Source organism: Heterodontus francisci, chromosome 9, assembly GCF_036365525.1.
Source record: "Heterodontus francisci isolate sHetFra1 chromosome 9, sHetFra1.hap1, whole genome shotgun sequence".
Taxonomy (NCBI): domain Eukaryota; kingdom Metazoa; phylum Chordata; class Chondrichthyes; order Heterodontiformes; family Heterodontidae; genus Heterodontus; species Heterodontus francisci.
The window spans coordinates 2,973,784-2,988,920 of record NC_090379.1 but is presented as its reverse complement, the minus strand read 5'-3'; the positions used below and the strand labels follow the sequence as shown (position 1 = coordinate 2,988,920).

General features: G+C 58.6%; 1 protein-coding gene across 3 annotated transcripts in view; it reads left to right on the top strand.

The window, feature by feature from the left end:
• LOC137373540 (G patch domain-containing protein 2-like) overlaps nt 1–15,137 on the top strand; it is a 100,536-nt gene that overhangs the window by 61,321 nt on the left and 24,078 nt on the right. For all 3 annotated transcript variants that reach the window (XM_068038444.1, XM_068038442.1, XM_068038443.1), the window contains exons 4-5: nt 13,627–13,851; nt 14,394–14,473. In XM_068038444.1, the coding sequence (XP_067894545.1) occupies nt 13,627–13,851; nt 14,394–14,473 (305 nt within the window). The remainder of the gene's footprint in view (nt 1–13,626; nt 13,852–14,393; nt 14,474–15,137) is intronic.

The following is a 15,137-nucleotide window of genomic DNA, read 5'->3' as shown; positions in this document are numbered from 1 at the left end:
ACGTCCGGACCAGGAGGCCCATTCCCTCCGGATCCGTGATGGAGGATCCGTCGTCGGCCAGCAGCTCGACAAGCTGCTTACGGACCCCCCGCCATTTTTCCAGCGAGTAGAAGAAGGGTGAGGCGCGGTCCAAATCTTCCAGGATCTGGATCCGCGACCTCACGTACGCGCCTCGGGACCCTATGAGCTGCAGGTTCCTCAGCGCGCCCTTCTTCTCTTTGTACGCCTGCCACAGGGCCGGGTCCGCGACGGCATGACCGAGGCGGGATTCCAAGTCGAGCACCTCCCTCTCAAGGCGCCCGACCTCGGCTTCCCGCCTCTTGGTCGACCCCTTCGCGTACTCCTGACAGAAGACGCGGATGTGAGTCTTGCCCACATCCCACCATAGCCTCAAGGAGGGGAAGCCCCCCTGCTTCCTTCTCCAGTCGGCCCAGAATCGACAGAACGAGTCCCGAAATCGCACGTCCTCCAGCAGCCGGTTGTTAAAGTGCCAGTACGCGGACCCCGCCCGCGTGCGAAGCGGAGTGAACTCCGCCCACACCAGGCGGTGGTCCGAGCACGGCACCAGCCGCATGGAGGCCGCCGTAACGCGGGAGATGTACGCCTGCGAAATGTAGAGGCGGTCGATTCGCGACCCCCCTCCTCCAGACCTCCACGTGAAGGCGCTGGAGTCGGGATGGAGATTCCGCCAGACGTCCACCAAGTTAAGGGAGCTGATCAGTCCCCTCAACTTCTCCACCGACGCTTGGCCGCGCTGGGGACCGGAGCGATCCCCCACCTCGAGGGTGCAGTTAAAATCCCCCCCGAGGATGATGCACTCGCCGCTGTCGATGGAGCTCAAGAGAGCGGACACTTCTTCAAAGAAGCGCGCTTGCAAAGCGCCGGGCCTGGGCGCGTACACGTTCACAAAGTGGAGCGGCACGCTACCCAGGCGAACGGCGAGGTGGAGCAAGCGGCCCGGCACTAGCTCCTTGACCCCCAAGATCTCCGGCTGAAAAGTCGGGGCCAACAAGATAGCCACCCCACTAGAAATAGGGGTGAGGTGACTCATGTAGACCCCACCCTGCCACTCCAGGAGCCAGGTGGCTTCGTCTCCCGGAACGGTGTGGGTTTCCTGCAGAAAGCTCACCGCGTATCTCCCTTCCCTAAGGACTGAGAGATTGTGAAATCTGCGGTGAGCCCCTCTGCTGCCGTTGATGTTGAGGCTGGCTATGGTTATCTTCATGTCAAAGGTACGTAAAACCCGTCACCAACAGCTCACTGTGAGGAGGGAGTGGAAGTGCACCTGGCCCTCCACTCCCCCAGCAACCCATTGAGGAACACATTAAAACGGCGCCTCTCAACCAGTTTCACGTCCGCGCGCTTGCCCGCTATCTTAAGGGCGGCACGGACGGACTGGATGATCAGCGCCAGATTCGACCAACGGTCGAGGGCCAGCTGAACTTTATTGCGGCAACCTCTGCAAGCCGCGAGGAAATCCCGGAGTTCCGCCGTGGGGATGAGAGGAGATTCGGTGGGAGGCACGAGGGACTCCACCACCTCACTGGCGATGGAATCAAGATCATCCTCCGTGCCCCGCACCGAATCCCCATCCTCCTCCGGGTCGTCACCGCCAGCGGCCGACACATCCACCACACACTGTGGGGCGGACGTCCCGGCCGCGCCAGCTGGTCCCGCCTCCGTCACGATCCCACCCCCAGGATCGATGGCGGAGGAGTCCTCTCTGGGTTCTATTGTGAAACTGGAGCCTGTAGGCACCAGCGGTTCAGGACCCCCCTCCACCTCCATCCCCAGGCCAATGAGTGGTCCAGGGGAGACAGAAGTTCCGGACTCCGGGAAACCAGCCGGAGCCGAGACTGGAGGCGGCGAGAGGAGGCCATCTCCCGCTCCGCCAGCACCCACAGGCCCAGCAGATGGGGCAGCATTCTCAGTTATAACTGGGTCGGGTGTCTCCTGGTTGGTGGTGGACTCCGGCTGGGAGGCCCGACCCTCTGGGGCCTCGCCCTCCCCTTCATTCAGGACACCCGACCCAGTAGCAGTGGCGGAATGGGCGGTTTCCCCAGGCTCCCCCACCACAAGCAGGGCCCCACTTACTCCTTCAGGAGGGGCCTCACGTACCGGGGCCATCCCCTCCCCTCCATCCTGAGGAATAGGGAGCACCTGCCCGGACTTTGCAGCCTTGGTGGTGGCGGTAGGGGGCACCTGAGGACCAGAAACAGGAGGCAGCTCCCCTCCAACAGATGGGCCCTGCACCTCAGGGCCCTGTGTTATTTCTGTGGAGGGGTGCCTTCTCCTCTTTTTCGCACTTGGGCGCGGAGACTCAGAGACCTCCATGTCATCAGAGGCCTCCGCCTCCGCACCCTTTTTTCCTTTTTTAGTCACCCTGGGCCTGAGCCCAGCCCTGGGACAGGTGGATTCCATGGGAATGGGCTTTGGGCTGAGCTCAGGCTCGGGTTGAGTCAAAGTGTCCAGGGGACGCGCCTCACGATGTTTCTTTTTTCCCCGCGTCTTCCTTCCGCTCGGACGGACGCTCCCCTCCCCGCCAGAGGCTGTGAAAACCACAGCCTCCGGAACCGACTGAGCGGTGTCTGTTGGATGTGCGGGGGGAGTGGGAGGAGGTGCTGTGGAACCACTCTGGGCCGCCGAGGTGGAGCTGGCGGCCGGGAGGTTGGGGCAGTTCTTCCGAACATGCCCCACCCCCTTGCAGACGTGGCACCGCGCCCCGTCCGAGGTCCAAAAGACGCGGTAGGCCGTCCCCTGGAACTCCACATTAAATTGGCCCTCCGTGTCCTCCTCCCGCGCCAGCTGCATAAATAACTGGCGGCGGAAGGAGTAGACATGTTGGAGGCTGTGCTCCCGAAGACCAAGCCGGACTGGGGTGATCCCCGACCTCACCTCCCCCAGATGGTGTAGGTGGGGGAGGAGGAGCTCACTGGGAATGAAGGGTGGGACGTTGGACAACATTATCCGATGCGCAGTGGCCCCCAGAGGGTCCACTGGCAGGAAGGTCCCCCCCACAGTGAGCCCTTTACTCAGGGCCAGGGACACCGCCCGCTCGGTCTTCAAAAAGAACACAGCCTTCCCATACATTTTTGAGGCCGCAACAATGGCCGAGGGGCCGACAACCACGGCCATTGCCTTAACGCAGGCCTCAATAGACATGTTGGGGTGGGGATAGCTCTTCACCCCATGGCTGCATGTCAATAATTTAAAGGGTGACGGGGCCACGTGGGCAGCCACAGAAGCTGCAGCTGCGTAGGTATGAGAAGGCCCCGCCACCGGTGATGATGGGCTTGCCATGGCTCAAGAGCCAAACCCACCCCCAAATTGCAGGTAAGCAAACAAACAAACAAAGAAACCAACTAGGAGGTTTGGGGAGAGGCTGAGGGTACACAGGAAATGGGAAAGACGGGCTGCAAGCGATGACTTTGCTTTTTTTTCCCCTTAAAGGGTGGTACTCAGAGCACTGTAAACACTTCTGGTCTTCCGGTCTTCTGGTTGTGGGAGGGGTCTTCACCTGGGTCAGCCGAAAGCTGCCCAGGCTCTCGTTCGATCCTGATGTCTCTATTAGCCAGGCAGCTTCAGCTGACTCAGGCTGGGCAATTGGGGTGGGGAGGGAGCTTCCCTGCAACTTTAATGCAACTGCACAGCTCCCTACAGAATTGTATAGCCCCCACCCCTTGTTCTTCTGGCCTCTTTCACCTCCCACAACAGTCCAAATGAAATGAAAGCTTGGTGCTCGACACCCACCTCGAAATACAGCCTTTTTCAAAGTCTTTCCTCCTCTGCAGCAAAAGTTGTTGAAAAGTTTTTGCAGTTCCCTCCTCAGCACTCCTTCTCCAGCAGCACCTCCAGCAACTGACTGCAGCACTGTCAGCTGCACCTCGTTGATGCACTCAGCACTCAGTATTCCCAATCAGTGGGCAGCCAATCCCCGTGCTGTACCTGTCCTGGGAGTGTTTGATGGGGACAGTGGAGAGGGAGCTTTACTCTGTATCTAACCCCGTTTTTTTTTTTTTTTTTTTTAGCTTTACTCTGTATCTAACCCCGTTTTTTTTTTTTTTTTTTTAACAAGGTGACCTTTATACCCCAGGCCCCTTTTATATTTTTCACGTCGAGGGGGCCTTTATCCCTCAGGCCCCCTTTATGTACATATTTACAGTTTTAAAATAACTTTATTAAAACAAATAAACAAAAAACTCAAATTAAAATGCCATTCTCGGCGTCGACGATGCACTCCAGTCCCTGCGGTGCCCACCGGTCGCGGAAGGCCTCAAGCGTACCGACTGACACCGCATGCTCCTTTTCCAGGGACACCCGGGCGCGAACGTAACCGCGGAAGAGGGGCAGGCAATCGGGGAGGACGGAACCCCCGACGGCCCGCAACCTGGACCTGTGAATTGCCACCTTGGCCAGGCCCAGGAGCAGACCGACGAGGAGATCCTCCTCCCGGCCCGAGCCCCTCCGCACCGGGTGCCCAAAGATCAGGAGCGTGGGACTGAAGTGCAGCCAGAATTTGAGGAGCAGCCCCTTCAGATACTCAAATAGGGGCTGCAACCTCGCACACTCCGTATAAATGTGGAACACGGACTCGTCCAGGCCGCAGAAAGTACAGCTGGCCTGGGAGTCCGTGAACCTACTTAAAAGCCTATTGCACGGGACTGCTCTGTGCAGCACCCTCCACCCCAGGTCCCCGATGTAAAGGGGGAAGACTCCCGCGTAGAGAGACCTCCATCGGGGTTTCCCCTCGCCGCCAGTTGGCAACGCGGACCGCCAGGGCGTGTCCGGCCGGCTGACGAGGGCGAGGAAGTGGAAAGTGTGCAGGAGCAGCCCGTACAGGAAACCCCTCCGCGCCGATTGGAATGGCACGGAGGGCATTCCCGAGAGGCGGCTCGGGTTGTGCGGGACCGGCTCCCGAGGAGGGTTTCGGGGCCTGGGTCCGATGAGCAGTTCCGGCCCAGCGGGGGTCAGCTCGGCCGGGATCGCTCCGCACTCCCGAGCCCCCTCGCCACCCGCAGTGAGGGGCGTCCCGGGGGTTTCGGCTACTCCTCCGCCCGCCGGACCGTCCCCGGAGTCGGCCGCCCGGACAGCCGAGGCGCGCTCCTCCGCCGGCGGGGGAGCGCCCTGACTGGAGGCGACCATGTTCCAGACTCGGAAAAGATCCCGGTAAAAGACAGGCAACTCCCTCAGAGAGGCGCGGCTAACGGACTCCACCGGGAGCTGCGTGTCGTCTTGAAGGCAGTGACACTGGCGGAAAAAATACGTCGCCAGCGCACACCATCTGGGAGGACGCTCGACGTACAGGTATCTCTGCAGGGTCCGAAGGCGGAGAGTCGCAGCCTGGGTGCGGACGCACACCAGCGACTGACCGCCCTCCTCGATCGGGAGACTCAGGACCGCGGCAGAGACCCAGTGTTTCCTCTTGCCCCAGAAGAAATCGACGAGTTTCTTCTGGATCTTGGTGGCAAATACAGGGGGCGGGGCCAAAGTGACCAACCGGTACCACAGCATGGAGGCCACCAGTTGGTTTATGACCAACGCTCGGCCCCTGTAGGAAAGCACTCGGAGCAGTCCTGTCCAGCGCCCCAGCCGAGCGGTGACTTTCGCCTCCAACTCCTGCCAGTTTGCCGGCCAGGCTTCCTCAGCGGGGCTAAGGTGGACTCCCAGATAGAGGAGGTGCGTGGTGCTCCACGCAAAAGGTGTCATCTCCTCCGGCAGGGAGTCCACCCGCCACTGACCAACCAGGAGTCCGGAACATTTCTCCCAATTGATCCTCGCGGAGGACGCGGCAGAAAAGGTCTGCTGGCAGTCGCGCATCCTCCGCAAGTCAACGGGATCTGTGATTGCGAGGAGCACGTCGTCGGCGTAAGCCGAGAGGACGACCCGCATGGCCGGCTCGCGCAGAGCCAATCCCGTCAACCTCCTGCGAAGCAGGCACAGGAAGGGCTCCACGCAGATGGTATACAATTGGCCGGACATGGGGCACCCCTGACGCACTCCTCTCCCAAATCGAAGGGGCGCCGTCAAGGACCCGTTAACTTTGACTAGACACTCTGCGGCGGCGTATAAAAGTCGGACCCGGGCCACGAAATGCGGCCCGAGTCCGAAAGCGCGCAGAGTCCCGAAAAGGTAATCGTGATCCACCCTGTCGAACGCCTTCTCCTGATCGAGGGAGAGAAAGGCGACCGACTGACCAGTCCTCTGGGAAAGATGGATCAGGTCCCGGACCAGGTGGATGTTGTCCTGGATGGACCGGCCCGGGACCGTGTAGGACTGGTCGGGGTGGATCATGTGGGCCAGCACGGAGCCCAGGCGGGTAGACATAGCCCGGGCAAAGATCTTATAATCCGTGCTGAGGAGGGAGACCGGACGCCAGTTTTTAAGCAGGCGGAGATCGCCCCTCTTCGGCAGCAGGACGATGACCGCCCTGCGCCACGAGAGGGGCATCTCCCCGGTCGCCAGGCTTTCCCCCAGGACCCGCGCGTAATCGTCCCCCAGGACGTCCCAGAACGCCCTGAGGAACTCCACGGTCAACCCATCCAGCCCTGGGGATTTGCCCCTCGAGAGCTGGTGGAGGGCGCCAGACAGCTCCGCCAACGTGAGCGGAGCCTCCAATCCTTCGGCGCCCTCCGGGCTGACCTGCGGCAGGTCCTCCCACAAAACTCTGCGCGCATCCTCGCTGGACGGATCCGGAGAGAACAACGCACTGTAATACGTCCGGACCAGGAGGCCCATTCCCTCCGGATCCGTGATGGAGGATCCGTCGTCGGCCAGCAGCTCGACGAGCTGCTTACGGACCCCCCGCCATTTTTCCAGCGAGTAGAAGAAGGGTGAGGCGCGGTCCAAATCTTCCAGGATCTGGATCCGCGACCTCACGTACGCGCCTCGGGACCCTATGAGCTGCAGGTTCCTCAGCGCGCCCTTCTTCTCTTTGTACGCCTGCCACAGGGCCGGGTCCGCGACGGCATGACCGAGGCGGGATTCCAAGTCGAGCACCTCCCTCTCAAGGCGCCCGATCTCGGCTTCCCGCCTCTTGGTCGACCCCTTCGCGTACTCCTGACAGAAGACGCGGATGTGAGTCTTGCCCACATCCCACCATAGCCTCAAGGAGGGGAAGCCCCCCTGCTTCCTTCTCCAGTCGGCCCAGAATCGACAGAACGAGTCCCGAAATCGCACGTCCTCCAGCAGCCGGTTGTTAAAGTGCCAGTACGCGGACCCCGCCCGCGTGCGGAGCGGAGTGAACTCCGCCCACACCAGGCGGTGGTCCGAGCACGGCACCAGCCGCATGGAGGCCGCCGAAACGCGGGAGACGTACGCCTGCGAAATGTAGAGGCGGTCGATTCGCGACCCCCCCTCCTCCAGACCTCCACGTGAAGGCGCTGGAGTCGGGATGGAGATTCCGCCAGACGTCCACCAAGTTCAGGGAGCTGATCAGTCCCCTCAACTTCTCCACCGACGCTTGGCCGCGCTGGGGACCGGAGCGATCCCCCACCTCGAGGGTGCAGTTAAAATCCCCCCCGAGGATGATGCACTCGCCGCTATCGATGGAGCTCAAGAGAGCGGACACTTCTTCAAAGAAGCGCGCTTGCAAAGCGCCGGGCCTGGGCGCGTACACGTTCACAAAGTGGAGCGGCACGCTACCCAGGCGAACGGCGAGGTGGAGCAAGCGGCCCGGCACTAGCTCCTTGACCCCCAAGATCTCCGGCTGAAAAGTCGGGGCCAACAAGATAGCCACCCCACTAGAAATAGGGGTGAGGTGACTCATGTAGACCCCACCCTGCCACTCCAGGAGCCAGGTGGCTTCGTCTCCCGGAACGGTGTGGGTTTCCTGCAGAAAGCTCACCGCGTATCTCCCTTCCCTAAGGACTGAGAGATTGTGAAATCTGCGGTGAGCCCCTCTGCTGCCGTTGATGTTGAGGCTGGCTATGGTTATCTTCATGTCAAAGGTACTTAAAACCCGTCACCAACAGCTCACTGTGAGGAGGGAGTGGAAGTGCACCTGGCCCTCCACTCCCCCAGCAACCCATTGAGGAACACATTAAAACGGCGCCTCTCAACCAGTTTCACGTCCGCGCGCTTGCCCACTATCTTAAGGGCGGCACGGACGGACTGGATGATCAGCGCCAGATTCGACCAACGGTCGAGGGCCAGCTGAACTTTATTGCGGCAACCCCTGCAAGCCGCGAGGAAATCCCGGAGTTCCGCCGTGGGGATGAGAGGAGATTCGGTGGGAGGCACGAGGGACTCCACCACCTCACTGGCGATGGAATCAAGATCATCCTCCGTGCCCCGCACCGAATCCCCATCCTCCTCCGGGTCGTCACCGCCAGCGGCCGACACATCCACCACACACTGTGGGGCGGACATCCCGGCCGCGCCAGCTGGTCCCGCCTCCGTCACGATCCCACCCCCAGGATCGATGGCGGAGGAGTCCTCTCTGGGTTCTATTGTGAAACTGGAGCCTGTAGGCACCAGCGGTTCAGGACCCCCCTCCACCTCCATCCCCAGGCCAATGACTGGTCCAGGGGAGACAGAAGTTCCGGACTCCGGGAAACCAGCCGGAGCCGAGACTGGAGGCGGCGAGAGGAGGCCATCTCCCGCTCCGCCAGCACCCACAGGCCCAGCAGATGGGGCAGCATTCTCAGTTATAACTGGGTCGGGTGTCTCCTGGTTGGTGGACTCCGGCTGGGAGGCCCGACCCTCTGGGGCCTCGCCCTCCCCTTCATTCAGGACACCCGACCCAGTCGCAGTGGCGGAATGGGCGGTTTCCCCAGGCTCCCCCACCACAAGCAGGGCCCCACTTACTCCTTCAGGAGGGGCCTCACGTACCGGGGCCATCCCCTCCCCTCCATCCTGAGGAATAGGGAGCACCTGCCCGGACTTTGCAGCCTTGGTGGTGGCGGTAGGGGGCACCTGAGGACCAGAAACAGGAGGCAGCTCCCCTCCAACAGATGGGCCCTGCATCTCAGGGCCCTGTGTTATTTCTGTGGAGGGGTGCCTTCTCCTCTTTTTCGCACTTGGGCGCGGAGACTCAGAGACCTCCATGTCATCAGAGGCCTCCGCCTCCGCACCCTTTTTTCCTTTTTTAGTCACCCTGGGCCTGAGCCCAGCCCTGGGACAGGTGGATTCCATGGGAATGGGCTTTGGGCTGAGCTCAGGCTCGGGTTGAGTCAAAGTGTCCAGGGGACGCGCCTCACGATGTTTCTTTTTTCCCCGCGTCTTCCTTCCGCTCGGACGGACGCTCCCCTCCCCGCCAGAGGCTGTGAAAACCACAGCCTCCGGAACCGACTGAGCGGTGTCTGTTGGATGTGCGGGGGGAGTGGGAGGAGGTGCTGTGGAACCACTCTGGGCCGCCGAGGTGGAGCTGGCGGCCGGGAGGTTGGGGCAGTTCTTCCGAACATGCCCCACCCCCTTGCAGACGTGGCACCGCGCCCCGTCCGAGGTCCAAAAGACGCGGTAGGCCGTCCCCTGGAACTCCACATTAAATTGGCCCTCCGTGTCCTCCTCCCGCGCCAGCTGCATAAATAACTGGCGGCGGAAGGAGTAGACATGTTGCAGGCTGTGCTCCCGAAGACCAAGCCGGACTGGGGTGATCCCCGACCTCACCTCCCCCAGATGGTGCAGGTGGGGGAGGAGAAGCTCACTGGGAATGAAGGGTGGGACGTTGGACAACATTATCCGATGCGCAGTGGCCCCCAGAGGGTCCACTGGCAGGAAGGTCCCCCCCACAGTGAGCCCTTTACTCAGGGCCAGGGACACCGCCCGCTCGGTCTTCAAAAAGAACACAGCCTTCCCATACATCTTTGAGGCCGCAACAATGGCCGAGGGGCCGACAACCACGGCCATTGCCTTAACGCAGGCCTCAATAGACATGTTGGGGTGGGGATAGCTCTTCACCCCATGGCTGCATGTCAATAATTTAAAGGGTGACGGGGCCACGTGGGCAGCCACAGAAGCTGCAGCTGCGTAGGTAGTAGAGGGCCCCGCCACCGGTGATGAAGGGCTTGCCATGGGTCCAAGAGCTAAACCCACCCCAAATTGTGGACTTGCACACTAAATTACAGATTCACAGAAAAATTTGAAAAGACAAACAAACAAACAACAGGTTAGTGGAGAGGCTGAGGTAAGAGAGGAGAGGTAAAGACAGGCTGGAAGGGATGACTTGCTTTCTGGAGGTGGTGCTCACAGTACACTTAAAACAGTCTTTGAAGTTGGTCTTCCGGTCTTCTGGTTGGGGGAGTCGTCTTCACCTGGGTCAGCTGAAGCTGCCCAGGCACTATCTATCCCCTTCCGTCTGTTTAGCTGGGCAGCTTCAGCTGACCCAGGCTTGGCAATTGGGGTGGGGAGGGAGCTTCCCTGTGTGCTTTTGCAGCAGCACAGATTCCTGTTGAATTGGCAGCCCCACCCCTTGTTGTTCCAGCCACTTGTTCCTCCCCCAACAGTCCAAAGTAAATTACTGGTGTTCAGCACCCACCTCCAGACAAAGCCTTGTTTCCACAAAATGTCCCTTTCTTCTCTTTAATGGAGACTGTTGTTGGAGTTTTCCACTGCTTGTTGGTAGCTGCTCTCCCTTGCTCAGTGCAGCTCCTCTCTCCACCTCTGCAACCTCCAACTGCCACCAGCACTCTCAGCTGCACCTCGTTGATGCACTCAGGCTCCCAAATCAGTGGGCAGCCAATCCCAGTGCTGTACCTGTCCTGGGAGTGTTTGATGGGGACAGTGTAGAGGGAGCTTTACTCTGTATCTAACCCCCGTTTTTTTTTTTTTCTTTTTTTTTTCTTTTTCGCGGGGGCCTTTATTCCTCAGGCCCCCTTTATATACACACTTATATTTTTAAAATAACTTTATTAAAACCAGAGAAATCAACAAAAATCTCAAATTAAAATGCCATTCTCGGCGTCAACGATGCACTCCAGTCCCTGCGGTGCCCAACGGTCGCGGAAGGCCTCAAGCGTACCGGCGGACACCGCATGCTCCTTCTCCAGGGACACCCGGGTGCGAACGTAACCGCGGAAGAGGGGCAGGCAATCGGGGAGGACGGAACCCCCGACGGCCCGCAACCTGGACCTGTGAATTGCCACATAGGCCAGGCCCAGGAGCAGACCGACGAGGAGATCCTCCTCCCGGCCCTCCTCTAACCCCCGTGCTGTACTTGTCCTGGGAGTGTTTGATGGGGACAGTGTAGAGGGAGCTTTACTCTGTATCTAACCCCGTACTGTACCTGTCCTGGGAGTGTTTGATGGGATAGTGTAGAGGTAACAATTAGCCAGCAAGTGTGACGTAGGGGCTTGTGGCTTTTTGTAACCCCTGTCCGTGGTGTATCCCCAGATCTCCCAGTTGAAATTGCAGGGAGCAGGGGCTGAGTCACACTGATTCCACAGGTAACCCTGGCAGTGCCCTCGTTGCCCCGAGGTCTTGGTGCCCTGGATTAAACAGTGACTCTTGGTGATTTTAGACAAGACAGAGAGCTGCAGCCCGGCACGTTTGGACACGGTTTCCCAGAGCTGCTCTTGTTAGCTGCGTGTCTGTGTTAATGAGAGCTTGTCAGTTTGAGTTAATGAGGAGTGAAAGGTTTGCTAATCACATTGGCTCTGGAAGTGGCAAGAAATTTAACAGTTGTCAGAACACTTTGTCTGAGCAAGTCTACAGCACAGTGAGACGAACTGAGTGACAGTCCTGTGCTTTGGGAGTTGTGTTTTAGAATGCGGGGGAGGGGGTGAAGGAAGCAAGTGATGGGCACTGAGGATAAGAGAGGATCAGTCTGTGTTTCTGCTTGGAGTTTGGTGAAGAGACTGTGAAATTTTGTGCCCGATCCCTTTATACTGTGAGCAATGCCGAGTTGGACAGGTAGAGATTCTGTACTGCTGAATGTTGGCTTTGTCTGGGCAAACCATTGAGACTTGCATTTCTGTATTGCCTTTCTTCACCTCCCCATGTCCTGAAGCACTTCACAGTTAATCAAATAGTTGTGAAGTGCAGGCACTGTTGTAACAAAAGCAAAATACCGCAGATGCTGGAAACTTGAAATAAAAACCCAAAATGCAGGAAATACTCAGCAGGTCTGGCAGCATCTGTGAAGAGAGAAACAGAGTTAACGTTCAGGTCAATGACTTTTCAGCAGAACTTTCATCACTGATGTAATGTAGGAAAGTCGGTAGCCAATTTGCACACAGCGAGCTCTCGCAAACAGATTATGACCAGTTAATCTAATTTAGATGTTAGTTTTTTTGGTATTTATTCATTCATGGGAAGTGGGTGTCACTGGCCAGGCCAGCATTTATTGCCCATCCCTAATTGCCCTTGAGAAGGTGGTGGTGAGCTGCCTTCTTGAACCGCTGCAGTCCATTTGGGGTAGGTACACCCACAGTGCTGTTAGGAAGGGAGTTCCAGGATTTTGACCCAGCGACAGTGAGGAATGGCGATATAGTTCCAAGTCAGGATGGTGTGTGACTTGGAGGGGAACTTGCAGGTGGTGGTGTTCCCATGTATTTGCTGCCCTTGTCCTTCTAGGTGGTAGAGGTCGTGGGTTTGGAAGGTGCTGTCTAAGGATCCTTGGTGCATTGCTGCAGTGCATCTTGTAGATGGTACACACTGCTGCCACTGTGCGTCAGTGGTAGAGGGAGTGAATGTTTGTAGATGGGGTACCAATCAAGTGGGCTGCTTTGTCCTGGATGGTGTCGGGCTTCTTGAGTGTTGTTGGAGCTGCACCCATCCAGGCAAGTGGAGAGTATTCCATCACACTCCTGACTTGTAGATGGCGGACAGGAATTGGCGAAACAGGATGTGAGTTACTCGCCGCAGGGTTCCTAGCCTCTAACCTGCTTTTGTAGCCACGGTATTTATATGGCTACTCCAGTTCAGTTTCAGGATGTAGATAGTGGGCAATTCAACAATGGTAATGCAGTAAATGTCAAGGAGCGATGGCTATGTTGTCTCCTTTTTGGAGATGGCATTTGTGTGGTGTGAATGCTGTTGATGAGCTGATTGTAATTGTGGGATAAATACTAGTCCAGGTGTGAACTCTCCCTGGCCTTCCACTGGTGATGTGGGGTTCTTGTGTCTGCCTGAGAGGGCAAACTGGGCATTGGTCAGAGGTGCTGCCTTCTGGATGAGACAGTAAACTGAGACCCTACCGGCCCTCTCGGGTGGACCTAAAAGATCTCTTGTCACTATTTTGAAGAAGAGCAGGGGAATTCTCCCCGGTGTCCTGCCCAATATTTATCCCTCAACCAACATCAAAACAGTGATCTGGTCATTATCACATTGCAGTTTGTGGGATCTTGCTGTGTGCAAATTGGCTGCTGTTTCCCACATTGCAACATTGACTACACTTCAAAAGTACTTCACTGGCTGTAAAGACCTTTGGATGAACTGAGGTCATGAAAGGTGCTATATAAATGCACTTTTGTTCCTTCCAATAGTTGGAATGGAGTCATGTACAAGAGGGATTCTGGATCACACTTCCTGCAGCTGAGTGTTTCTAAACCCAGTTTCATTGCCGATCCTGGCAGTCTGACCGACTCCTTTTCCAGTATGTGGAGCGTCATGTCCCCTGGGCGGAGTTTATTACCTGGATTTGGGAAGAGAGATAGATTGCTAACTCCTGCCTGTTCTGTCTCTCCACAGGGGATGATGAGCAGAGTGACTGGTTCTATGAGGGTGAATGTGAGCAAGGATTCCGTATTCCCAAACTGCTCTCTCGCTGCGACACCCGTCTCAAGCCACCACTGGCTGATGCGGAGCAGCACGTGGGTCAGCACGTGGGTCAGTACGTGGGGCAGCACGTGGGGCAGTACGTGGGGCAGTACGCCTCCCCGGCATTCCTGCTGCCATCTCGACCGGCACAGAGAGGTGAGGAGAGTCACAGAGAAGGAATGTGGAACAAAAACTCAGCCAGTGATCTGTCCCCTCCTCCTCCCTCGGTCGCCACCCTCTTCCCCCCCCACTCGGTCTAGTCCCTCCTCCCCCCCCCTCCCTCGGTCGCCTCCCTCCCCCCCCCGCCCCTCGGTCGCCTCCCTCCCCCCCCCGCCCCTCGGTCACCACCCTCCTCCCCACCCCCCCCCCCGGTCGCCTCCCTCCTCCCCCCCTCGGTCACCACCCTCCTCCCCCCCTCGGTCGCCTCCCCCCTCGGTCACCACCCTCCTCCCCCCTCGGTCACCACTCCCCTCCTCCCCCCCTCGGTCACCACCCTCCTCCCCCCTCGGTCGCCTCCCTCCTCCCCCCCTCGGTCACCACTCCCCTCCTCCCCCCCTCGGTCACCACCCTCCCCCCTCCCCCCTCCCCCCTTTACCTTGTGCCCTGCCCCAGTCTATGTGCCCTCTGGTTTGTTGTGTTTTGTAACACGTGTGAAATGTTTGCTATCTGTTTGCTATCTGTTTGCTGCTCTCTCTCAGGTTACCACGCTCGGTTGAACCGTCTCCCAGGGATTGCAGCACGCTGCATACGGAAAGGTCGTCGCCGCCTCCCAGGCAAGGTAGTGCTGTTGGCAAGGGAAGGGTAGCCCTGGTAACTGTGCTTCTGGGAATGCTGGGGGGCGTCGGTTACAGGGTTGGGGGGGGGGGTAGGCGGGGGTGGGGGTACTGAAGGAGTAGAGGTGGCCTCCACGGTACCCCTCCTTCTGGCTCGAAATGCACTGCCTCCCCCCCACACCCCACCTCGCTCTAAATTCCCTCCCTGCCGCTCGCTCCTCCGCCCTCACCCAGTGTGTCTATCTCTCCCCCAACTATCTGTCTCTATCTCTCTCCTCTCCCCTACTCTATCTCTCTCTCTCCCCTACTCTATCTCTCTCTCTCTCCCCACTCTATCTCTCTCTCTCCCCCACTCTATCTCTCTCTCTTTCTCTCTCCCTCACTCTGTCTCTCTCTCTCTCTCTCTCTCTCTCCCCCACTCTGTCTCTCTCTCTCTCTCTCCCCCACTCTGTCTCTCTCTCTCTCTCCCCCACTCTGTCTCTGTCTCTCTCTCTCTCCCCCCCACTCTGTCTCTCTCTCTCTCTCCCCCCACTCTGTCTGTCTCTCTCTCTCTCTCCCCCACTCTCTATCTCTCTCCCCCACTCTCTATCTCTCTCTCTCCCCCACTCTCTATCTCTCTCTCTCCCCCACTCTATCTCTCTCTCTCTCCCCACTCTATCTCTCTCTCTC